The sequence below is a fragment of the Procambarus clarkii genome, chromosome 65, assembly GCF_040958095.1.
Source record: "Procambarus clarkii isolate CNS0578487 chromosome 65, FALCON_Pclarkii_2.0, whole genome shotgun sequence".
In the NCBI taxonomy this organism is placed as follows: Eukaryota; Metazoa; Arthropoda; class Malacostraca; order Decapoda; family Cambaridae; genus Procambarus; species Procambarus clarkii.
In genome coordinates this window covers 9,477,556-9,503,402 of record NC_091214.1, presented here as the reverse complement: position 1 = coordinate 9,503,402, position 25,847 = coordinate 9,477,556, and the positions used below count along the sequence as shown (strand labels likewise).

The window sequence follows — 25,847 nt, the reverse complement described above, 5'->3', positions numbered from 1 at the left end:
AAGGGGGAGCCCCAGACCCCCCATGCCGGCGATCCACACCTCAGTTTTTTGGCTGATGCTAAAGGCACCAGTTGTGTGCTTTGGCTCCAGTGGTTGTTTCAGCACTGTCCCTAGTGTGTGGTGTCTGTCTTCTAGGTGGTGCGTGAGCCGGGAGTGAGTCTCCAGTACTCGGGCTGCATGCGCCTAGGGTTACCTTCCCTAGGTGCCCTGTAAGTACTGCCCTTGGGGCTTGGGGTTACCTTCCACAAGTTCCTTGGGTCCTGCCGCTGGTAGGCCATTTTCTGCTTGGTTTTTGGCCGCCCTTTGTGTGATAGGGGGTTCTGTCTCCCTTGCTCGCCTTAGGGTAAGGGGCAGTTTGCACTGGTGGGGCGCAGGGTACTGTGTAGCTTGTTTTCGCCAATCATAGCGACTGGCTCTGTTCCGCCTGGGTACGCTGTACTCTTGTGGGGTTTTCTTTTTCTTTTTGTTTGTCTACCTGGTGAGGGGTCTGCCTTTGGTTCTTTCCCCCTTTGTACTGAGTTGTCTTCCTTCTTCTGGTGGTTTCCCCCCTTCTAGGTCCCCGTGAGTGTACACGTCCCGGGGGTTCAGTTCTTTGAAAGTTGTTTGGTAAACATGGGCGCCAGTTAGCAGTACCCTGCCTGGGATTACCTGAGCGCCAGTCCTTTTATAGTAAACGCTCAGGACCCTAGGAAACCCCTAGGGGGAGCGTGGGCCCGATTCATGTGGCCCTGGAGTCCCTCCTCGCTTTGTGCAAGTTCGAGGGTTGCTCTGTTCCCTTGTTTCAGGGTGGCTCTCACTGTTTTGGCTTCATCTGCTGCCTGTGGGGTCGGTGACACCTTTGGGCTGGAGTCCTGCGAGTTTTGTTGCTTGTTTGTGACTCGGTTACCCCAGTCTTATACTGAAAATGTGGGTGCAGGCAGCACGGGCGTTGCACGTTGAGTTTCGGTAGCAACGCGCTAGGTTGTTTGCTCCCCGGAAGCCCCGAGGCTGCCCCGTTTTGGTTGGTGGTCTTGTCGGGAAGCCCCCCCCCCCCCCCTTCCTCCCTGCATCCGGGTCCTTACTGTCTGTGGTTTGGGGTCGGGGGCGGGACTTCCATGGTTTTGAAACTAGGTTGGTCTCGGGGAATTCCCCTTCCGGGGTAGCGACAGGAGCATTCAAGCCTGTTCCACCGGCCGTGTTGTATGAGTCTGCTAGTGGGCTCCCTTCCTTTGTGCTTTTCACGGCTGCCCCGGTTTTTTTCTTGTGAGGCTGGGGCTTTGGGGGGACAGCTCGGCCCCGGGGTCTGCCATGTGGGTTCCCGGTGCTGACTTGCCAGGCCTCAGGCCCCGTTGGACCCCACCGGGGTTTTTTCTACCCTCTGGGCGGGGCTTGCAGTTGCGTGGAGTGTGGTTTTTCCTTCCCCTACTCTCCGCACGAGTTGTTGGGCGTCGGCCCCTCCCCGGGCTAGGTTCCTTGTCCCTTATGTCTCTTGGTTCCATCCTGTCGGTGGGTGCTCTTTTCTGTTATTCCCCTCTTTTTCTTGGGACGGGACTTCTCCGTCATATTCCCCTCTTCTTGGAGTTCTGCACGACTTTTGGTCTCGGGTGCGACTGGGCCTTTCTATGCCTTCGTCATTTGTGCTTGCTTCTGTGTTCTTGAAGATTCAGGATGATTTTTGCTCCTTCCTGTATTATTGGAACGTCTGTCATCTTTCGGTGAGGCTTCCCTCCGGTCCTTTCTAGGGCTTGTTGTTGGTCCTCTTCCATGCTTCCTCTTGGTTTTCGGCCCTGTCTCATTCTTTTGTTCATGTATCTTCTCTCCATGCTATGTCTTGGCACTGCTCGTTTTCCTTCCATATTCCTGGTCCGGGTTGCCAGGTTGGGCTACTGGTGGCCCGATTGGGTTCCAATTCGATTCATTGTTTTTATTAAATGATCCGGCTATGTGTGTCGTTGCTTACTCCTTTTTTGGCTTCTGTTCTCGTGCGTTGGGCTGTTTCTTCTCTTAAGTGAATCACTCGGGATACAAACTGTTGGGGTACTTTTCTTTAGTGTCCTGCGCATGCGCCGTGGGAGTTTATTTTTGGTTCGGGCGGTGTGCACCAGTGCTGGTGTTCTCCATCCATTTTCTTTAGAGTGCTTTGCCTCTGGCTCTTTTTATTCTCCAGTCCGTGGCCCGTTGCTCCTAGGGGTGTTCTGGAGTGCCGCTATGGGGAGGATGCCAGGTTTTCCCTGCGTTTTGGGTGGGGAGGCGCCTCCTTCGCCTCTCCCCTCCTCTTCTCCTGCATGAGTGGCTCTGCCCTGCTTCCGCAGGTGGTGCTCCCGGTTTTCTCTGCTGCGGGTGCACGATACCCTTACCGCCCCCGGCGGCACCAACCTTGTAAAGTTGTCATGACCCTTCTGTGCCTATGTTCTGCAGGTGAGTTTATGCGGTCTGGCGTCTCCTTCGTCCAGGCTCTGGTTCATTTTTTGAGGGTACAAATGGGAGTACATATGTACATGAAAACATAGAACATACAAACAGGGATGCCTGCAGCAGGCCTATTGGCCCATACGTGGCAGCTCTTGTTCCTAACCTCCGGATTCAAACATCAGAACACAGGTGACTGCAGGAGGTCTCTTGGCCCATATGAGGCGGCTCCTGACTATGCCCCTCCAGTCCCTCTCCTATGCATGTCCGCCCATGCTTGAATTTCGGGGCCCCACCTCCAACGTGTTCCAAGGTGCAAAGGTGGAGGTGCCTGATATGTGGTACATGTTCCTGTGTCGAGGGTGTTATGTGGTGACTTTTGCTGTGGTTTTGATACTGCGGTTGCGTGTTGGGGTATGGTTGTTGTGTTTTGTTTGGCCCTTCTGTGCTTCTTCCTGGGGCCTTCTTTGTTTGGGTTCTTTGTTCCCATGATTTTCTGGGTCCCTCATTCCTTGACGGTCTTGCTGAACCAGGCTTCGCTTTTCCATATACATTGGATTCTCTGTACTCCCCTAGTGGTCCTCACTTAGTTGTGCTTGCTGGGGATGAGCTTTGACTCTTGGTCCCGCCTCTCGCCTGTCATTCGACTTCTTTACAGGCTCTTGAGCCTTGTAGGTGCTCTTATCTGCACTTGATGCTGGGTGTGGGGTTGGCTTCTGCCACATCCCTTCCACATGCATTCTTATTGTCTCCTACTCTGACACTGGTATGCTTCTTCTTCTCTTTTCTACGGCTCATTTGGGCGTTCTATTCAACATGTTTCCCCTGTTACGTGTGCCCCATGTGGTCCTTGGTTTGTATTTCTCTATCCGGTCACATCCTCTGAGGATTTTGCTTGTGGTGGTCATGACCCCTCTGGATCTTCAGTCTCCCGATGACGTGTTGGTCCAGCGGTTTTTGGTATTGGTCCTGTCCCTTCATTCCCGTTTGCTGCCTACCTTCTTCGTTCCTCAGCTTCCTTTTGTCCTACATGTTGTGTGTTTTGTTTGTGTCTTGACTCTCTTATTGCCAGGTTTCGATTCTGATTCCTGGCTTTCCCGGCCTGTTGGCGTTTTCGGAGTCTCACGGTGTCCCTTCTCTGGAGTCAGTCAGGGTTTTGGTTTCCTACCTCCTGGCGGCTTGCTGGCGTTGGGATGTTTTTTGGTACAGCAGACATTCCATCTCCATGTTTGCCGGCTCGTTCGGCTCTGCCTCGAGTCTCGTCTTCTGTTTGTGGTCAGGTGGCTTCGTTGCTGGTGTCCCACCTGCATGTTTCTTCTTGGCGGCGGTGTGGGTCTTTTTGGCGGTCCTACCTTTTCCTTCTGTCCCTTTTTAGGTGGCTGTGTTCTGTTGGCATTGTCTTGTTCCTCTCTTGGGGGGGGGGCATTATTTTGCCTCATACTGTTGCCTCGTTTCGCACGGCGCTGGCGAAGCCACTTTCACTTGCTTTCGGTATTGATGTTACTTCAAAGCCGTTCTGCAAGCTGTCTCGTGCATTCTTTCACCTCCTGCCTGCTCATGAGCCGCCTATGCCGTCAGTCGGGGCGGTAGGTTTGTTCATCTGCAGCCGTCTCCTCCTTATCTGGCAAAGAGCGAGACTGCTGCTTTCCAGAAGGGTCCTTGTGTTTTTGATGCATGGTTGGTTATGCCGGGGTTGCATCGTGTTTTGTGGCCCGTGGCGGTTCTCCACTGTTATTTGCGAGCCTCGGCTTCTGTGTCCGTGGACGCGTTTTGGGTTGCTCTGGTTTCCCGTCTTCCCTGTTCACGGGTGTGGGTTTCCCAGGTCGTCCGCAGGATTCTTACAGCTAGCCAGCCTGCGGTCTATCCCCGTGCTCGTACGTTGCTCTTGCTGCCGTCTTTGGCAACGTGACCTGGTTTGACATTCGGGCCCGGGGTTTTTTGGCGGTCGAACGGGGTCCTGGCTGCTCGTTATCTCATACACGTTCCTGGGCCTAGTCGGGCCTGTGTCGCCTTGGGTTGGCGGTTGCAGCCAGTTGTTTCGGTTTTGAGTTGCGGAGCGAGCAGCGACCACCTCCCGGATGAGTCCTTCTATTTTCCTCTGTGGGTAGTTAGCTCCGGGGAGCCGACAGGGCTCCCCCCAGAAAACCAGCGGTAAATGTAATGAAACGCCAATTTCTGGAGCCAGATTCACGAAAGCACTTATGCAAGCACTTACGAACGTGTACGTCTTTCCTCAACCTTTGACTGGTTTGGTTACATTTATTATACAGTTTACAAGCATGAAAACTTCCCATTCAACTGTTGTTATTGTTATAAACAGCCTCCTGATGCTTCGGAGCTCATTAACTGTTTAATAATTGGAAATAAAGCTGTCAAAGATTGATAAAAGATGTACAGGTTCGTAATCGTTTGCGTAAGTGCTTTCGTGAATCTGGCCCCTGGGTGTGACCCGGAGGCTCCCCGGCATCCCTCCCTCCCTCCCTCCTGGTCGGCGGTTTTCGCGTTTTCTTTACATCAAGCCTCAGAACTGGGGTGTGGATCGCCAGCGTGGGGGTATGGGGCTTCCCCTTCTCCGTCCCGGGAAGGTAGGGAGCTGCACAGACAGCGGCGCGGTGACGTGTGACGTCATGCTAGTTTGCTCGTTTCTTTTAGGGGAGTTCTATCCACTTGTTCGGCTTTTGGTAGCAATTTTAACCAGAATAGGGGTTTGTTTTGGGACGCTTACCTTTCTGGGTGTCCGACCCGGTCGATGGCAGACATAGAATGCTTCCAACCACACGGGGGTTTCTATAGGCCATTGCTCCCCTTGCCTCTCTGAGGGGGCCAGGTTCTGGCTCGAGGTCCCCGGTAGGCCCACAGAACTCCCTACACATGACTGATGCCAAAGTCTGACATTAGCATATCAGCCTGTATTGCTCTGAGGAGCCTCTGGGTCACACCCAGAAAATGGCGTTTCATTACATTAAATGCTTTTTTTTTTTTTTTACATTTCTTTCCAGTTGGACGAATTCTTGTTCTAAACTGACTTCCCAATTCCTAATCCTTTTCTACCAAGCCCTCTTTCTACCTATAAAGTTCTAAAGATCCTTTGTTATCCATTTTGGTTTAATATTATTCAATCTATTATAATTGAATAATAATATAATAGATTTTTGTAGCTCCATAGTGGCTGCTTAAAAAGAAAAAAGAAATGTATGGCCTGAGGACAAGGAAGGGTATACCATGCTCTCTTGTAATGTATTTGAGGCATACCTACTTTGAATATATATTTAACATTAGATTTATATATTTATAATTAATGACATTTGTTTGAGGTTGTAGTTATTGTAATACAATTGTCTTTCAGACATCATGTGCCCATCAACTTCATGTTACTGGCGGCATTTACTGTGATTGAGGCCATCACTGTGGGAGTCGCAGTGAGTATGTACGATGCAGAAGTGGTTGTGAAGGCATTCTCTCTGACCTTGATCATCACAGGTGGTCTTACTGCTTACACTTTCCAAACTAAGAGAGACTTCACAAACATGGGAGCTGGGTGAGTCATTACCTGTTACCCCAATACTTGTATGTATATCTTTTAAAAATAATTGTTAATATCTATAGATGTGATTCTTAAATATATATTAACAGTGGAATTTCAATTCGGTGAACATGGATTTGGGGAATCTCTGGCTGGAATGCACACTTGCCAGGTCGGATTTATTCGCCCAATTCAACGAACAAGGGTTTGCTGAAGCTGGAGATGTGCAGATTTGCTAAAGATGTTGGGCAGAGTTCGCAGACTTGGAAATATTGCCCATCATATCATAGGTTAAAATGAAAGATTTCCTTTGTGAAATGAGCCCATAGAGCATGGGAAATTTAAGGATATGAATGATAACTCTAATATAGTGTAAAAAATAAATTAGAAATGTGAGAAGAAAATATTGAAAAATTTATGAATCAACTCTAGGGGAAAAAATCGACAGGTTCATTACGTAAATGTGACCGTATTTTGTTTATGCTCACCAATAAGTGAAGTAATTACCTAAGTGTAGTTACAGGATGAGAGCTACGGTCGTGGTGTCCCGTCTTCCCAGCACTCTTTGTCATATAACGCTTTGAAACTACTGACAGTCTTGGCCTCCACCACCACCTCACCTCGCTTGTTCCAACCGTCTACCACTCTGTTTGCGAAAGTGAATTTTCTTATATTTCTTCGGCATCTGTGTTTAGCTAGTTTAAATCTATGACCTCTTGTTCATAAAGTTCCAGGTCTCAGGAAATCTTCCCTATCAATTTTATCAATTCCTGTTACTATTTTGTATGTATTGATCATATCACCTCTTTTTCTTCTGTCTTTTAGTTTTGGCATATTTAATGCCTCTAACCTCTCCTCGTAGCTCTTACCCTTCAGTTCTGGGAGCCACTTAGTAGCATGTCTTTGCACCTTTTCCAGTTTGTTGATGTGCTTCTTAAGATATGGGCACCACACAACTGCTGCATATTCTAGCTTTGGCCTAACAAAAGTCGTAAACAATTTCTTTAGTATATCGCCATCCATGTATTTAAAAGCCATTCTGAAGTTAGAAAGCATGGCATAGGCTCCTCGCACAATATTCTTTATGTGGTCCTCAGGTGATAGTTTTCTATCTAGAACACCCCTAGATCTCTTTCTTTATCAGAATTCTTTAACACTTTTGCCCGGGCATGACGCAGCATTGCGTCATCCATTTACTGTCAGTAATGGCGGGGATGACGCAGCATTGCGTCATCCACTTTCAATAATCGCCAAAAATCAGGTTTTTATCCGATTTTTTGGGGACTGGTTTTAAAATGCGCGCCAATGTCTTCCCATTTTCTTTGTTGAGCCTCGTGGCCCTCAGGCGGCTTGGCATACGCCGTGGGCCCATTGTTTTCGCTCCACTGTTGTGACCAATGTCGCCTCCCCTCGCATCTCAAACGTGTGAACATTTCGGCTATTTTCCGTGGCTATATTTCTTACTGCGGCTTTAAAAACTATCTACACTTACTCCACGATGGATAGTGATCATGAACAAGGCCCTTCCAGGAAGAAAATTGCGAAAGAAAGGCTTGAAAAGGGCGGGAATTGGGAGTGTAGCTGGAAGGCTTCTGAGCGCTCACTCGCGGCTAACGCGTGGCCCGTCTTCAACTCGTCGGCGGTTGGAGCGTGACCAGGTTTTTTATTTTATATGCTAATGTTCCTCTAGAGAATTCTATTGCGAACCCATTGAGACTAAAATGAAAGACCTAGGACAAAAATTGAGGTGACCAGAGTGAAAATAGTGAAAACATTTTATCGCATTTGCGCGCTCCTGGGTAACTCGTTCGCACTTTCTCTGTTTGCTGCGGGTAATTAGCTGGGCTTTTGGAGTTTATATGCATTTAGTGCTGTAGAGAATTCTATTGCGAACACAATGATACCAAATTTAATCTCGTAGGACGAGAATTAAGGTGACAAAGTTGAAGAGAGTATACACTTTTCAGAATTTACGCGCGCTCCCGTGACACCCTGGGTCCCATATCGCACAGTTGAGGGGTGGCGCGCGGGGTACGCCAAAGTGTTAAAGATTTTTCACATAATATATAGGTTGTGTGGGGTCTATGTTCTCCTATTCCACATTCCATAACATGGCATTTATTAACATTAAATTCTATTTACCAAGTGGTGCTCCATATACTTATTTTGTCCAGGTCATCTTGAAGGGCATAACAATCATCTAAGTTTCTTATCTTTCCTATTATCTTAGCATCATCAGCAAACATGTTCATATAATTCTGTATACCAACTGGTAGATCATTTATGTACACAATAAACATCACTGGTGCAAGAACTGAACCCTGTGGTACTCCACTTGGGGCATTTCTCCAGTCCGATACATTGCCTCTGATCACAGCCCTCATTTTTCTATCAGTCAGAAAATTTTTCATCCATGTTAGAAGCTTACCTGTCACCCCTCCAATATTTTCCAGTTTCCAGAACAACCTCTTATGTGGAACTCTATCGAAAGCCTTTTTTAGGTCCAGATAGATGCAGTCAACCCAACCATCTCTTTCCTGTAATATCTCTGTTACTCGATCATAGAAACTGAGTAAATTCGATACACAGGATCTTCCAGATCGAAAACCATACTGTCTGTCTGATATTATATCATTTCTCTCCAAGTGTTCTACCCATTTAGTTTGAATTATTTTTTCCAATATTTTGACTATTACACTTATCAATGATACCGGTCTATAATTAAGGCGGTGACGGTGGTCCAGGTTTACCTGGGGGGTGATTTTGAGCATCTTATTGAATGTGTCTTCGCTCTTTTGCGGGATGTTGGCGCGGTGCAACTCCATGTGCAGGTTCCTTCCCTGTCAGCTTAGGACTTGCATGCTCGTTGCTTTTTTACTTCGGTCCTGCATTTCTTTTCCCTCCTGGAACTGTCTTCAGATTGGCTTGCGGAGGATGTAAAGGCAGGCGCTTGGGGCTGTTCCGGGGTCTGGCGCCTTGGTCTCAGCTGTTCGAGCATCGTCTGACATGTTGAAGCTGTTTGCGCTGATCCTGTGTGGGGCGTTGCTGCGTTTTTTCGCTGCACGTTTTGTGTGTCAACAGGCGGTCCTTGCTTCCTCCTTGGAATCCGCTTGGGCCCTGGATCTTGGGTTGTCTTCTCCCTTTTGTCCTCTTCTTTATTAGGCTTCTGCGGTTGAGCGTTATATTCAGGCGGCTTCTACTACTTGCCGCCCTATGTCTGAGTTGTTGATGCTCCAGGGAAACCAAGGGGTTCCTTCCCGGTGGGGTCGTGCCAGGGCTCACGGTTCCTTTCGTCTGGGTAGGCCACAGGTGTCGGGTTCGGCGCCAGTGCCGCATGCGGTCCCACCTGTGCCTGGTCGGCGTGGTGTTCGCTGTGCATGCAGGTTGGGTTCTCGTAAGGGGCGGCGGCACTTTCACGGTTCGCCCCATTGACGGGGCAATGGGGGGGAGGCTTGCTCTGTATTCTCATGCCTGGTCTCATGATTTGTGGGCGTTTCAGGTCGTTTCTCGCAACCTGCAGTAGCGTTGGGTGGCTCCTCCTCCTTCGGGGCTGATGGGGCAGGCTTCCTCTCCTGCACTCTGTTGGGTCATCTTGGAGTGGGTGTGCTTGGGCGTGGTCGAATCGACGACGTCCCTCAGATGGGTTTCCTGCCTGTTTCTAGTTCCGAAATGGGACTGTGCGGACCTGCGGTTCATTCTGGACTTGTCCCTTCTGAACCCTTGGGTTTCTTGCCCCTCGTTTCAGATGACCACTCTGTCCCAGGTCCAACTTCTGTTGGAGTCAGGCGCTTGGATGGTGTCCCTGGACATCAAGGACGCGTATTGGCAGGTCCCTATTCATTTGGGGTTCAGGGACTGGCTTGGTTTTGTTGTGGGGCATCAGTGCTACCGCTTTCGTTGTCTCCCTTTCGGGTTGAATCTGGCGCCTCACGTGTTCACACGCCTTAGCTGGGTCGTGGTGACCCGTCAGCGTCTGTTAGGTGTTTGGGAGTTGGCTTACCTCGATGACTGGCTGGTTTGGGCTCCCAGTCGGTCCTCGTGTCTGCTCGCCAGGGATTTGGTACTTTCCCAGCTCGCCGGGTTCGGGTTCCTGGTGAACTGGCGGAAGTCCCGTCTGGCTCTCTCCCAGGTTCGGTCCTGGCTGGGTTTTGTGTGGGACTTTAGGACCGCTTTCTTGTCTCTTCTTCTGGAGTCTCTCCTTCAGCTGCGGTCTCGCCTGTGTCTGTTTCTGAGGGGCTCCCGGGTCACCCGGAGGTTGCTCGACGGTTTGTGCGGCAGCCTGAACTTCACGATGTTGGTCTACCCGCCGGATCAGGTTTGGCTTAGTCGACTGTTCTGGTTCCTTCTGGGACGTCCCTTCCGCCTCTCTCGTGATCGCTGGGTTCGATCAGATTTGAACAGTGTTAGCGGCTTCTATGGTGGTGTTTTCCATAGATATTTTCAATTATAGCTGAATCTTTTCTTGACTGACAGACACTGTTTGAGGCTGGCTGAATCTCTTCCTGTGTGGGACCTTACAAAGTGATCAATCTTTTCAAGACTACCTTATGTTTTACAAGCATGGCTACATACCACCTACAGGTACTAATGCCAAGGGTGTACGTGAGTGCGTTATTTGCAAGCACACAGAACGAAGAAACAGGAAGCGAAAATCTATCTGTACCTGGTGCAACGAGATCGAAGTTGTACTGTGTACCATGGACTACTTCGTTGATTATTACTCACCTCCGAAATACTGAGTGTGTAATACAGTGTGTTACTGTGTAAATAGTGTGTGAAACTGTACATATTGTAATTTTAGTCAATTTTTAACAAGTATTATTGCGACAATAAACATTCATTGTGGACACATTACTGACACATGTATCAGTTCCATGGAACATTATGAATGTTCTACTGTATGCATATTGTAAAAGACACAAATATGCATCATATACGATAAAAAAAATAAATAAAACCGCATTGGAAATACATAGAACAAATAATTGAAAATATATTTGTGGCTACACCCGGTGCTTGAATGGCCCGCGCGACCGTGTCTGGGTGTGTCATGCACGGGTGACCAGGCCCTGATGACGTCACAGCACACCTTGTCCACGTCCCTACAGTCAAAGTAAGTGGAATTTTGTATTTATTTTTACTTAGACATGTTCAGGGAAGGGAATTTATCATATTATGAAGAAAAAAGAATTTTGAGGAACACTTTATTTCATGCTCACGGGGAATTTCACAATAAACTCGGCGTAACACGGTGGATAATCAACTAAGCAAATGCTCCAACTTTGTTGGAATGATCACAGCGTAACTTGAAAAACAAGAGAACAAAAATTTAATTTTTAAATTGAATATTGAAAACTCCAGATTTTCAAATCAGAATAAATAATATGAACTACTGCCAATTATTCATTTAATGTTTTTATTCTCTCAGAATAGCGTATGATCTTCATTTTCATCAAATTAGAATACAGGTTTTCAGTATAGTTTACTGTAAAAAAAATCGTCAATAGGGCATTTGAAATATGCTGCAAAATTAGACCAAAAAAAATTATAACTCCAATTGTATAAAATTTATGAAAAATCCATTCTAAAGGAATTGTAGAACAGACAGCTGAGCACACAATTCAAAATAGTGAGAATCGGTCAAAAACTTGAATTTTAGAAACCAATCAAAGTTGAAACTTTAATTTCAGATAATTGAAGTTGAAGTTATCGACAATGAATAAAGGTAGTTTTATTTCGTTAATGTAATTGTATGTTTTAATAAACATTGTTTGGCATTCGTTCTTGAATATGTGAAAGTTGTAGATCAATATGTGTTGAAATGAAGTCCAGAAAAAATAACCCCCAAAAAACACAAAATATTGGGATAATTATAATGATTTAGGGGATATATTTAGGGTATACTTTATGTAAGTGAAAAAGCCCTAATATGGTCCCTAACCCTTAAATGGCGCATAGCTATATACCATTTGACACCCACAGGCGCATAAAAAAAAAAAAAAAAAAAAAAAAATTCTTCCTAACCTGTTAATTTGTGTTCACTGATCACAGGAAAAGTAATAAAAAAAATTGTAAGTGGCATATATTGCCCGCTATAGGGCGGGGAAGTCTGGCAAAAAATAGGCGCCGACTCAGCATGCGTCCCAGACGGTCTGTTGATCGCCAGCTGTCAGGCTGGAGTTGCCACAAAGAGATAATTACCTAATTATTTCAATGTCTCTGGTTGATTTTTCGTAGTTTTTTTGCTGTAATATTATTCAGTGGTGTGTAGTGTGATATATTTATATAATAAACTGAGTGAATCATCGCTGTACTCAAAAATATGGTGTGCATATTGTTGATTCAATTATGTTCATCAAACAGTGAACAAATACTTTGTCGGTTATTACTATATACACAGGTTATATATAAGTATTTGCATGTTTCATTCACCATAACTGTACATCTAAGCTTGTATGGTGAGTAAAGGCACAAAGACGTAGGACCTCGCACAGTCAGCTGATGGCTGCCGCCCTCAAGGCCAGACGCACTAATATCCTACAACAATACTGTTTGTGGTGCTATTACGCTATATACACACATTATATATAAATATCTACCTGTTTTATTCATCATACTTGTACAAGTAAACTGGTATGGTGCCCAAAGACCATCGTGGTCATCAGTAAACAACATGATAAGTCCTGCAGACGACGCTCCACCTTCACCAAAATGGCGGCTCCCAACCTTCTCCTCTTGCTGTTTATACCCTCTATACACACGTTATATATAAGTATCTACATTTGTGTTCACCATAGCGAACCACTAAGCTGGTATGGTGAGTGCAGTCAATAAAAGGTGGCCACACACAGTCAGAAGACATCGCCACCACCCTCCCTCCCACAGCATTACTCCTCCCTCCATGGCGCACAGCACTAAATATCACCACAATCCTGCTATTATCAGAACCCTGGTCAGTTTTATCACAGTCAGGGGTCTTCTGTAATAATATCATCGCTACATAATAGCATGAACAAGAATATTATGGCATTTCTGGGGGGAGCCCCGTCGGCTCCCTGGAGCTTTACCAGGCTGATATGCTAATGTCAGACTTTGGCATCAGTCATGTGTATGGAGTTCTAGGGCCTACCGGGGACCACGAGCCAGAACCTGGCCCCCTCAGAGAGGCAAGGGGAGCAATGGCCTACAGAAACCCCCGTGTGGTTGGAAGCATTCTATGTCTGCCATCGACCGGGTCAAGCATCCAGAAAGGTAAGCATTCCAAAACAAACCCCTATTCTGGTGAAAATTGCTACATAAGCCGAACTAGTGGATAGAACTCTTCAACAGAAAACAAGGAAACTACAGTAGTATGATGTCATACGTCACCGCGCCGCTGTCTGCGCAGCTCCCCCCTCCCCGGGAGGGGGAAGGGGGAGCCCCAGACCTCCCACGCCGGCTATCCACCCATCAGTTCTGAGGCTATAGGCACCGGTTATGTGCTCCGGCTCCAGTGGTTGTTTCAGCACTGTACCTAGAGTGTGGTGTCTGTTTTCTAGATGGTGTGTGAGCCGGGAGTGATTCTCCAGTACTCGGGCTGCATGCGCCTAGGGTTCCTTTCCCTAGGTGCCCTATAAGTACTGCCCTTGGGGCCACCTTCCACAAGTTCCTTGGGTCCTGCCCCTGCTTGGCCGTTTACTGCTTGGTTTTCGGCCGCTCTTTCGGACCGAAGGGAGCCGGTCGGCCGAGCGGACAGCACGCTGGACTTGTGATCCTGTGGTCCCGGGGTCGATCCCAGCCGGCGAGAAACAATGAGCAGAGTTTCTTTCACCCTATGCCCCTGTTACCTAGCAGTTAAGTAGGTACCTGGGTGTTAGTCAGCTGTCACGGGCTGCTTCCTGGGGGTGGAGGCCTGGTCGAGGACCGGACCGCGGGGACACTAAAGCCCCGAAATCATCTCAAGATAAACTCTTTGTGTGCTCGGGTGTTCTGTCTCCCTTGTTCGCCTTAGGGTAAGGGGCAGTTTTTGCATTGGTGGGGCGCAGGGTACTGTGCAGCTTGTCTTTACCAATCATAGCGGCCGGCTCTGTTCCGCTTGGGTACGCTGTCCTCTTGCGGGGTTTTCTTTTTCTTTGTTTATCTACCTGGTGGGGGGGGGGTCTGCCTTCGTTCTTGCCCCTTGTGTCCCTTGTGTTCTGAGTATTTTCTGGTGGTACCCCCTGCTAGGTCCCTGTGAGTGTACACGTCCCGGGGGTTCAGCTCTTAGAAAGTTGTTTGGTAGCTTTGGGTGCCGGTTAGCAGTACCCTGCCAGGGATTACCTGAGCACGAGTCCTCTTACAGTAAACGCTCGGGACCCTGGGAAACCCCTGGGGGCGCGCGGGTCCGATAGATGTGACCCCAGAGTCCCCCCCTCGCTTCCAGCGAGTTTGAGGGTTGCTCTCACCCTTTGTCTCTGGGTGACTCTCTGTTTTGCCTCCGTCTGCTGCTTGTGGGGTCGGTGACACCTTTGACCCGGAGTCCTGCGAGTTTGGTTGCTCGTTGTGGCTCGGTTACCCAGTTGTGCTGACTAAGCGGGTGCGGGCAGCAGGGGCGTTGCACTTGATCCTTGGTGGTGGCAACGTTCTCGTGGGTTCCTCCCCGGGAGCCCCGGGGCTGCTCCGTTTTAGTTCGTTTTGGGACCTGGGGGTGCTGGTTGCTTCGGTTCCATCCACGCCCCCTTGTCTTTCCCCTGGATCACCCTTCCTGCCTGCATCCGGTTTCTTACCGTCTGTAGGTTCGGGGCGGGGTTTTTGATGGTGTTGAGACTCGGGCAGTCTCGGGGAATTCCCTTTCCGGGGTAGTGACGGGGGCATTTGAGCCTGTTCCTCCAGCCGTGTTGTATGAGTCTGCCAGTGGGCTCCCTTCTTTAGTGTTTTCACGGCTGCCTCGGTTTTCTGGTACGGCTGGGCCTTTGGGGCAACGGCTCGGCCCCGGGGCCTGTCGTGTAGGTTCCCGGGGCTGGGGAAGGGCTGACTTGGGGGCCTTGGCCCCGTTGGACCCCGTGGGGGTTTTTATCCCCCCTCTAGGCAGGGCTTGTGGTTACGCGGAGTGGGGTCTTTCCTCCCCACTCGCTGTACGTGCTGTTGGGCGTCGGCCCCTCCCCGGGCTCGGTTCCTTGGCCTTTGAGTCGGTTGGTTCCATCCTGTGGGTGGATGTTTCCTCCCACCCTTTTTTGAGACGGTGTTTTCGTCATGTTTCCCCGTTCGATGGGGTTCTACGTGACTTCTGATCTCGGGTGTGCCTTCGGGACTAGTGTTGGCTTCTGTGTTCTCGAGGGTTCAGGAAGGTTTTTCGCTACTTGCCACATTATTGGAACATCTGTCAGCTCCTCGTCCTTGTCGCCGTTTTGGGCTACTTGTGGCCCGGTTGGGCTATTTGTGGGCCGGTTGGGCTACTTGTCGCACTGTTGGGCTACTTGTCGCCCGGTTGGGTTCCTTTTTGGGCTCTTTGCTTCTTTGGCCGGTTTTATTGTTCCTGCTTCCTCTTTTGGCTACTTTTCTAGTGCAGTAGTCCTGGTTGGCGCCTTCTCGCAGAGAGGGTTGTGCGGTTCGGCCAGCGTGTCATGCGCATGCGCCGTGGAGTTTGTTTTGGTCTGGGTGGTGTTTCAGTGCTGGTGTTTTGCACCCTTTTTGCTACAGTGCTTCGCCTCTCGTTCTTCTCCCTGGCTGCAGTATGTGCCTCTTCGCTCTGGGGGTGTCCTGGTTCCCAGTTGTGGGGAGGACGCCTCGGTTTTCCCTGTCATGGGTGTGGGCCACCTCCTTCGCCTCTCTCTGCTCTCCTGCGGGTCCGGCAGGGTTCGGCTCTGGCGTCTTCACCTGGCGGTGCTCCCAGGTTCTTCAGAGCACGGTTGAGTCGTGTCAAGTTCGTGCCACCGGTCGCCAGGTGAGTTTCTGCGGTCTGGCGTCTTTTGGCCGGGCGCTGGATGCGGTGTTGTTTATATACCTGTCTTTATTTAGGTATATTTTTGTACGACTGAGACCGTTCGCACACCAGTGACTGTCCCCTTTTCAACCCTTCCTGTCCCCCTCATGTGCATGTCCAACCCATGCTAGTCATTCAGGGGACCCACCTTTTTTCATGTTGTGAGGTGTTGGGGTTGTAGGGTAGGTTCTGTACTCACCTGGTAAGGCTCCTGGCTGTGCTTGCAGGGTTTGAGCTCTGACTCTTGGGTCCCGCCTATCTGGTAGAACTTGAGGGATAGTACCAGTGGAGTGCAGTGGTGCTATAGGCACAATTGGGGAACACTGTATTACCATCAGAGGTCTGTGGTTGTTACACGACCTACTTGCGAGCATAAGCCTTCTTGCTGGTTCGTCCGTGGACTTCCAGGGCACACTAGCCTGTTTTCGTATAGCAGCTCCGGCCCATCCTGGTTGTGGGGGTATGTGGGCCGGCGGGCCGCTCCTAGCAGCTGCCTGGTGGGCCACCCTCTGGCCAGTCTAGCCTGGCCTTGGGCCGGGCTTGGGGTGTAAAAGTGCTCCCAGTACCCCATCCAGCAGGTATCGAGCGGGGTTTCTCCGCCATCGGTCGCCTGGTGCAGGTTTCTGGGCCTGCTGGGTTTTGTTGTCTCTCCGTTGGCCCTGTCTGGGGTCTGCCTGCTCCGTTCTCTGCCTTTGCAGAAGGGAGTTGCTATTTACATGTTGTGGTGGTGCCTGTTGCTGCTGCTGCTGCACGTGTGCATTGGTACCGTGTTTCACGGTGGCGTGTCCTTGTTCCTGTGTCCGGTTGTGGTGTGGCACTTTGCAGCTGTTTTGTGCCTGGGGATTGCATGGGGGTTTTTCTGTCCCTGCCTGATTGTCCACCCCTGGTTGTTTTCCTGGGGTTTTTGTGCTTCTGCTCTTTCTTCCTGCCTCCTCTGCAGTAGGGGTGTTCTGTGTGTATTCTTGGGCGTTTTTTCGGCCTGTGTCTTGTGATGTGCTTCTTTGTCTCGGTCTATTGCAGTTGTTTGTACCCCTTGGTTCGGGTACTGTTCTGGCGGTGACCCTTCCGTCTTCTTTGGTTTCCTAGCTTGCCCTGCCAGTTTTTTTTTTTTTTTTGGGTCTTGCGATGTCTCGTGTCGGACCCGTCGTTTCTGAACTCCTGGCGGGCTTGCATGCTTTGGGGAGTTTTTTCTGTTCGGCAGACGTTTCATCTCCTTGTGCCGCCAGGGTTTCGGTGGTCGCGCCCGAGATCTTCCTGCGGCTCTGCCTTTTCCTGGGCTCGGAGGGGCCTTGTCGGGGCTGCTTATGTTCTGCCTCGCGGTCTCGCCTCCGGTTGGTGGTCGAGTGGCTTCGTGGTAGGTGTCCCACCTGCGTGCTTCTCTTGGCGGCAGTATGGGGTATTTTGGCGATCCTTCCTTTTCCTGTCCCTTCTTAGGTGGTTACTCTTGTTAGCTTGGTTTACTCTTGGCTTGGTTTTCTGGTGGGGGCTGGGGGCCATCGTCTTGCCACATACTGTTGCCTCTTTTCGTGTGGCGCTGGCGGAGCCGCTTCAGCTTGCTTCGGTCTTGGTGTTGCTTCTGCACCATTAGTAAGCTGTCTTGTGCGTCGTTTCACCTCCGGCCTGTTCGTGCACCGCTTGCACCATTAGTAAGCTGTCTTGTGCGTCGTTTCACCTCCGGCCTGTTCGTGCACCGCTTGCACCATCCTGGTCTCTGGTCAGCGTGCTCTGTCTTCTCCTCGGTTGGTAGTGCCCCTTCGGTTCCGGTGTGTTTTTTCGTCGGCTCTTTCCTTTTGGCCTTTGCCTCTGGGGGTCGAGTCGCCGAGTTTTCTTGCTCCTTCGGTTTTAGCGTTTTGGTTGTTCGATGGCAGCAGTCTCCATCTTTTCTGGCGCGGGGTGGGGCTGCTGCATTCTGGAGGGGTCCAGGGTTTGTTAGTGCTTCGTTGGTCGGGCCGGGGGTGTGTCGTGTTTTGTGTTCATTGGCGGCCCTCCGCTGTTGTTTGTGTGCCACGGCGTTTGGGTCCGGGGCGCGTTTTGCGTTACTCCGGTTCTGTTCTTCCCGGTTCGCGGGTGATGGTGTCCCTGGTTGTCAGCCGTGTTCTTGCGGCTAAGCTGCCTGTGTTCTTCCCTCATGCCTGTGGTGTTCGTGGCTTCGCTGCTCTCGGTGCCGTCTGGGCGACGTGGCCTTGCGGTCTTTCGGGCATGGATTTTTGGTGTTCGTGCGGGGGCCTTGCTGCTCATTGTTCTCGTGTTGTTCCCGGGACTTTGCGGGGCTCTGGCGCCTTGGGTTGGCGTTTGCTGCCGGTTGTCTCGCTTCCGTGGGGGGTGCGTGGTGTCCACCTCTCGGTTCTGTCCCTTTGACCTTCCTCTGTGGGTAGTTAGCTCCGGGGAGTCGACGGGGCTACCCCCAGAAAATCAGCGTTGGATGTAATGAAACGCCATTTTCTGGGTGAGACCCGGAGGCTTCCCGGCAACCCTCCCTCCCTCCGGTCGGCGGTTTTTCGTGTGTTTTGACATCCAGCCTCAGAACTGATGGGTGGATAGCCGGCATAGGAGGTCTGGGACTCCCCCTTCCCCCTCCCGGGGAGGGGGGAGCTGCGCTGACAGCGGCACGGTGACGTATGACGTCATACTAGTTTCCTTGTTTTCTGTTGAAGAGTTCTATCCACTAGTTCGGCTTTAGGTAGCAATTTTCACCAGAATAGGGGTTTGTTTTGGAATGCTTCCTACCACACAGGGGTTTCTATAGGCCATTGCTTCCCTTGCCTCTCTGAGGGGGCCAGGTTCTGGCCATGGTCCCCGGTAGGCCCTAGAACTCCATACACATGACTGATGCCAAAGTCTGACATTAGCATATCAGCCTGGTAAAGCTCCGGGGAGCCTCCGGGTCTCACCCAGAAAATGGCGTTTCATTACATTCAACGCTGGTTTTTTAGGCGATGCTGTGGTCTCAAGCTGAACAGCAGTGCTGGGAGTTCATGCTCCGTGCGTCAGGCTTGGTGGCTCACTCAATACTGAGGCCCCCAACACCTGGGAGTTTGGCCTACGATTTTTTTTTAAAATGGCGTCTGTTTACAAGAGCCCTGATAAAGGTGTGGTGAACCCCGTGTATCCACAGGTCGATTAAATCTTGCGTAGTACTCCAAAGCATCACATGATGCGATGCGCAATTTACTGCAAGTCGGTCAAAGCATCATATGATGCGATGCGCAATTGAAGGGTTAATCATCAAAACAACCTAAAGAGACAAAGAAAATAGAGTTTGAAATCAGAGAAGAAATCAGCCAAAAAATTTAAAGTCCCTAGTTTTGCAAGTTGTGACTGATTTATTTGTTGACCAATTTCATTCTGTCTTCACATAGTTATGGAAACATGCATTCTCCAGGATGTAAAGGTTACAACAAAATCAGATAATAACAAAGGAGAAAAAACTAAAATCTTAAAAAAAAAATTACCCTAATAAAAATATTTTTGGGACATTGATGAAAATAACATATATTAACATTGGACAAAGTATGTATATGATATATAACAAAATAGATAATATTAACATAGTTATTCATTATTATTTGTGTTATTATGTATAACTCAGCAATGCTATAAAGGTACCAACTGCATATCCATTTTGCTGACACTTCTTACTACTATTCTTCTTTGAGCGTCGGACAGGTGCTTGCATCTCTTTATTACTGCATAATCCTTCAGTTCCAATTATTAGATGTTCTCCTTATCAACAAAAGTGTTCTTATTTTTCAAAAATTAGTCTAAAATCAATTTTTGAAAATATTTTGATGAAAGTTTTACGACACTGAAGCCAAAAAGTTGGAGATTTGTTCTAACATTTTTAAGTTATTTTTATATAATTTGAATATTTTTCGTTACCCGGCCCCCAATATGTGCGGTAATATACGCAGTCTAAGGGTTAAGTTATGAGTGGTACACACTTAATGTTGCTCCAAATCACCTTTTTAATGATTGTTGTTAATGGACACAACCTTAGAAGAAAGAAATAGATGAAACAATGTATTTTTCTTGTCATTGAACAAATTTACATCTCAAAAATGCATCCTGAAAGCATCTCCTGTTGCAATGAATCCCTCACTCTAACAAATTGGGGATGATCCAATATAGTTCACTAAATCAAAGTTACACTACTGTATATTATAATACAACTAATTTGTTTTTCCACAAAATTCTGGGATGGTTTACAATTGTAACTACAGTTGTGGAGCCATATTACATGGAGCATTGTAGGGAAGAATGTTTGTAAAAAAAATAGGAAATATTAATACTGGGCCTATTTTGGTAATTATCCTTAGTCATGGTGGATAAAATCTCCAGCATTGAATATAATACACAGTTTACTGGTGGGCCCCAGTAGTTCCCCCAAGCTTATCTCTGGTACCACAAAGCCTATACCCAACACACCAGGCCTATGAGTCTCAAAATTGCCTACTGGGAGCAAAGACCACAATCTGGATCATACTATAAGGGGAGGATATCAAAGATCAATCATCAAACTGGGGAAACCCCAGCAAAAGCCACTCTGAAACTCCACTCACTCTGGAACTACCCGTGTTAAACTCTGAATCTCCACAGGGATAGAAGGGAACAAACAGGCACAGTGCGGGGTTACAGTGGACTCCCCAGAAAATGGTGTTTTATTCCACTCATTAATTGATTTCTGAGAGTTCCCACAACAACACCTTGAAGGAGAAAGCCAGCTTTTCTGAAAACAGTAATCAGACTGGATTGACCTGTGGGAGAAGAATGATAGGGAAGAGAGCCTGGGATGAAGAACAGTGGCCAAGCACAAAATGCCTGTGTACACAAGCGCAGCAAGACTGAAGGATATCCAAATGAGGAATGAGAAGGCATAACTTGAAGGACTGTCAGAGGCCTCTAGCATAGATATCAGCTATGGACAAAATAGCAAAAGAGCCGATACTAAGCATAGTGAAGGACAGATGCTAGAGAGAGAATTAGTAGGAAGACCTGCTAAGCCACTGCATAGTAGTGGGGATGTGACACCATGAAACTATTGGACACATGACCAACAAAAGGAATGGGGGGAAGGAAATTGACGAACTGTCCCCAGGAGGCTGCACTGGAATGATTGAAACAATCCAAAAGAAGGGGAAGCAAATCCCCTTAGTAAACAGGTGTGCCAAAGTGCCATCAAGGCTGTCGCAAACAACTACAGGGTGTTTATAAATAAATATTGTAATTTTAGATGGCACTGCCGTTCTCTGTATGTTTGGGGGTTTGGCCTCTTCTTACATTGATTCCGTTTATGTATCTTGGTCATTGGCCCTCTTGCAATTTCTGTCGAACCAATCCTGTTTCCTAGTTCTGCATCTCTGCTTTGATATAATTTTTTTGTGCCTTTATCATATATTTCACAAAACTTGACATACATCTCATTTACTTCATGTCCTAACAGCAAGTCTTTCCTGTCAAATTCCTTAAGGAAATGTCTTGAGTTCCCCCATAATAACCTCTCCTGAAATCAGGCTTTTCAGCTGCTTCAACCTCATTTTCTTCCAGAGTATAACGCATTGCATACTTTATTCTCAAAAAGACATGGTCACTTTTACCCAAGGGAGGGGGAGGTATTGAATGTCAAATATCTCTTCCTCTTTCCTGGTAAATATCAAATCCAGCATGGAGGGAACATCCCCTTCCCTCATCCTCGTAGCTTGTTAAGCACGTTGAAACATGAATGTTTCCAGGATGTGGTTTGCGAATCTACAAGTCCAAAATTCCTCTTTTCTAGCTTCATATGCCTCCCAGTCTATGGATTTCAAGTTGAAGTCGCCGACTACCAACAGTCATGATCCATTTTTATCAGCTCTCGCTATAATCTCTCTCATTATTGTTATAAGACCCTCTCGTTTATTATTCAGCTCCTCCTCTGACCATGTGTTGTATGGCGGTGGACTATATGCATTTATGATCGTTAGTGTGTGCGTGCGTGCATGCATGCAGCGTGCGCGTACTAGAGACCATACAGTCCATCCATAGTAGCCATAGTACTATGATTTTGGAGGATGGGTCAAGTTTGATCATGTTTTACACCAAATTAAAGTCCCTTTTTCCCCCCACAGACTGGTTATTGGACTGCTTGTGATGATTGGTGTGGGTGTAATGAATATGTTCTTGGGCAGCAGTGGTCTGGAACTGGCACTAGCTGGTGGCTCCGCTCTCATCTTCTGTCTCTTCATAGTATATGACACACAGGTATGTAACACCACCATAAACTGTATAACATAGTGCCTCTCAATCAGCTAAAAGTTGATATTGTTAACCTTTTAACTTAGTAGCTCTCAACTGAATAACTGTAGAATTGTTATTGCTATTTTTTTTCCACTATACATTTACTAAAGACCTTACCTTACCAGGTTCTGAACTTCATTATATTATTTAATGTTTTACAGATGATGATGCTGAAGCTTTCACCAGAAGAGTACATTCTGGCCACAATTAATCTCTACCTGGATATTCTTAACCTGTTCCTTGAGCTACTTCGCATTTTTGGTGATCGAAAGGGCTAAATTTAAAAGCATACCAAATCATGGTTGTGTGAATTAGATATAAAAATAAAATAGGTTGAAAACAAGAACTGTTTAACTAGCTAGGACACTTGAAAATTTGTACATGAATATTTAAATCCCAATTAATTGTGTTGACATACTGCAAATGTCTGAGTGCAGCCTTGCACATGCAATCCCAAACTCTATCTTCCTATCATTCCTGATTTTATCTTAATGTATTCACTCAAATGGTTTCTGCTTTAATGGTTCTCGTCACCTATATACCCGACCTCACTATTCTATCTTAAAGTAGCTACATTCATCATATAGCTATTGTACTCGGTGGAAACCTGTACAGCAAAGTGCCTCGTGCACACTATTTCACGTGATAGATCATTACTCGTCTGCTCTTATACAAACGGCTCGCTTCCATCAAACAGTAGATTGTTCAAAATTCAATCTTCCCTTCATACACATGTAGCACATTTATAAGATATGAATTGACAATAAGTTAAGCACAGAGGACAAATTGCAAAAAATTTGTTCCAATATTATGGCTTCCTCGGAATACCATAGCAGGGAATGGGTACAGTTGGTTTTGTGTGGCTTCAGCCACTGGTGTACCAGTGAGACTGACCAACATTGGTATTTTCTAAAGGAGACTGCAATCTCTGCTCTGTACTTGTACTTAGTGTCTCCCAACATGCAGCACATTTCTTTATCCAGTTTACCTATTGTTCTTACTACTTGCCACTCATTAACTACTACTAATTCAATTTTTAAAGTACTTTCATCTAATACTTTCTATTCTTTCTATTGTACAGTGATAAGATTATTGAGTTTATCCGTAGAGAAACTTTCTGCATATTCAAGGTTTTTAATATGAATGTAGTACTGTATGTACAGTTTTCTTCATTGTGTTTTCCGTTATGCTTTTTTGCCATTTAGTATAATATATTATTTTTCATTACTTTGCAATAGGCCTATGTAATGGTATACATCTATAACCATTGATGTTGGAACTTCAAAAGAATCTGGGTTACTGACTTTTTTACATATGAACTGCACAATTTACATATGAATTGTCATTAGAATTACTGTATATTCATAATATTGATTTTATCATCGGGTAGAAGATTTTATTTCTACAAAATTTCCTATCACGCTCCAAGTTATCTTATTAGTTTCTTTATATTCTCATGTTTGAATCATGTATTAACAAATGGAGATCTGGGTAACAACATAGGTTTTGCATCTATTTGTAATGAATTTTATTGCTAAATAAATTGCCTAAGTAATATGTAGCAAATGACCTTTAACTTCATTGTCGGGGGACAGGCAGCCAATTTATACATACAGTACAATACATTTTAGGCTTTTATCGAGGTCCCCGCCCTTCCCCATGGTCGAATTACTGACATCCCCCCGGGATGCAAACCCACAAGAAGCTGATCAACTCCTGGGTACTTACTACTTGGTGGACAGGGGCACTAGGTGATAGAAAGCGTGTCCAATCATTTCTGTCCGAACCCGGAATTCTCATTTGCGAGTTGAGAATGAACCCAACTGTCCTACTGGGACCCTTACAGTAAATGGAACTACAAACTTCTATCTCAGCCAGAAATCTGAAAATATAGGCAAAGTTTTGTATGGTTCTACATTATGTACAGTGCACCTACAATTTGCATATATGTACTGGGTGTGCAAAAATATTTTACTAAATAGTAAAAGTATAAAAAGACAAATGTTACTGCACTGTACATAGAGAATCTAATTTCAGACACTATCTTAAATGTAGACACTATATAGACATTTAAGGTTCTCTCAGATATGTGGTGGATGGGTTTAGAATTAAATCTAATTTTAAGATTTTTTTTGTTAAGATTGAGAACCCTTTGTCAGCACTTAAAGCATTATCTCACATAGTATTGACATTCTTTACAGTTACTCTGATATATTGCTGACTTTTCCAATCCATTTGAACCTTGTATATACTGTCAAACAATTCCAGCACAAAAGTGTTTCAGTAAAGGGAACCAAAATGTTTAGGTCTATGGTGGTTTGTCATGAATGTGTGAATGGCAGAGTTTAGCTCTGGCTGGCTCATTCATACCCAACATGGCATCTCTAAGCTTTGCCCATATATTTTAAGAGTTACTGCATCATTTAGATGCAAATGGAATAGTTGAAGAAATGAAGTTCAGAAATTTGAAGAGCAGGTGATGTATTTTAGTGGTATTGGACGGATTACTGGTACAGTGCATGAATATTCAGACCACTAGTGTCAAGCTATTCAGTACCATTTTTTCCCTGATTAGTTCTGACAATTATTTTACATTCACCTACCCAGTTACTGCTGGGTGCACAGGAACAAACTATGCACAAATCTTCACTACTTGCTCAGGGTTTAACATAAGATATATCAACCATGGTCACTAATATTAATCAGAAAATGTGTGCTCTTCAAAATACTGTACAGCCTTAATCAGTCAGGGGAATTCAAGTGTTTTCCGTGTATCCTCCCTGGATATAGGCTTCTGCTGCACAGTATAGTATTCAGATGAGGAGCCACAATGACGTGGCTGAAATACGTTGACCAAACCACACACTAGAAAGTGAAGGGACGACGACGTTTTGGTCCATCCTGGATCATTCTCAAGTCGATTGTCACAATCGACTTGAGAATGGTCCAGAACAGACCGAAACGTCGTCGTCCCTTCACTTTCTAGTGTGTGGTTTGGTCAACGTATAGTATTCTGCTTGCAATACTGGGTCCTGGATTCGATTCCCGGGTAGGACGCGATAATTGGATTCATTTTCTTGCATCTGATGCCCCCATTCACCTAAAAATAAAGAGGGCCTGGTAATTTGTTGAACATTGTGAATTACATCCTGGGGAATGGCCAAGCATATGCTATGGGGATCTGAATAACCCTAAGAGGTTGCGTGTGTCGGACAATGGGAGACCAGATACAGTACCACACCACAGTATATATTCACACTAAATACCGAAACTAAAAATTTATAATATTGTACATGCTCTCAGTGACTTAATATTATATAAATGTGGTGACTAAACCACATATCAGAAAATGGAGAAACGATGACATTACATGACTCGTTTCAGTCTGTCCTGGACCATTATCGAGTCATGTAATGTCATCGTTTCTCCTTTTACTGATGTGTGGTTTGGTCATCGTATCTTCAGCCATGTTATTGTGACAACTTTGTCTGCATTTGTATAAGTGTGCTACCATGGGTTCAGGCGTTTCTCCATATAAGATCTCAGAATGATGTCTTGGGAATGGAGATGTTCATTGGGAAAGGAAATGGAAGCCAAGATAAAGATTCTGAAGGTCAAGAACTATATGGAAGAAACTGTTCTAAAATTTGAGCTATCTTAGCAGCCCTACCAAAAGTCTGAATGTTAATTATTTCAAGGCTTCTGTTTTAAATTCTTTCAAAA

General features: G+C 46.7%; 1 protein-coding gene across 2 annotated transcripts in view; it reads left to right on the top strand.

The window, feature by feature from the left end:
• Positions 1–23,817, top strand: part of LOC138349788 (protein lifeguard 4-like) — a 43,623-nt gene extending 19,806 nt beyond the window's left edge. The window contains exons 3-5 of one of the 2 annotated variants that reach the window (XM_069309416.1): positions 5,735–5,926; positions 21,956–22,088; positions 22,286–23,817. In XM_069309416.1, coding sequence (XP_069165517.1) covers positions 5,735–5,926; positions 21,956–22,088; positions 22,286–22,402 — 442 coding nt within the window. In that variant the 3' untranslated portion in view covers positions 22,403–23,817. The remainder of the gene's footprint in view (positions 1–5,734; positions 5,927–21,955; positions 22,089–22,285) is intronic. The other variant, XM_069309417.1, reaches the window with a different exon arrangement.
• The last annotated feature ends 2,030 nt before the right edge of the window (positions 23,818–25,847 follow it).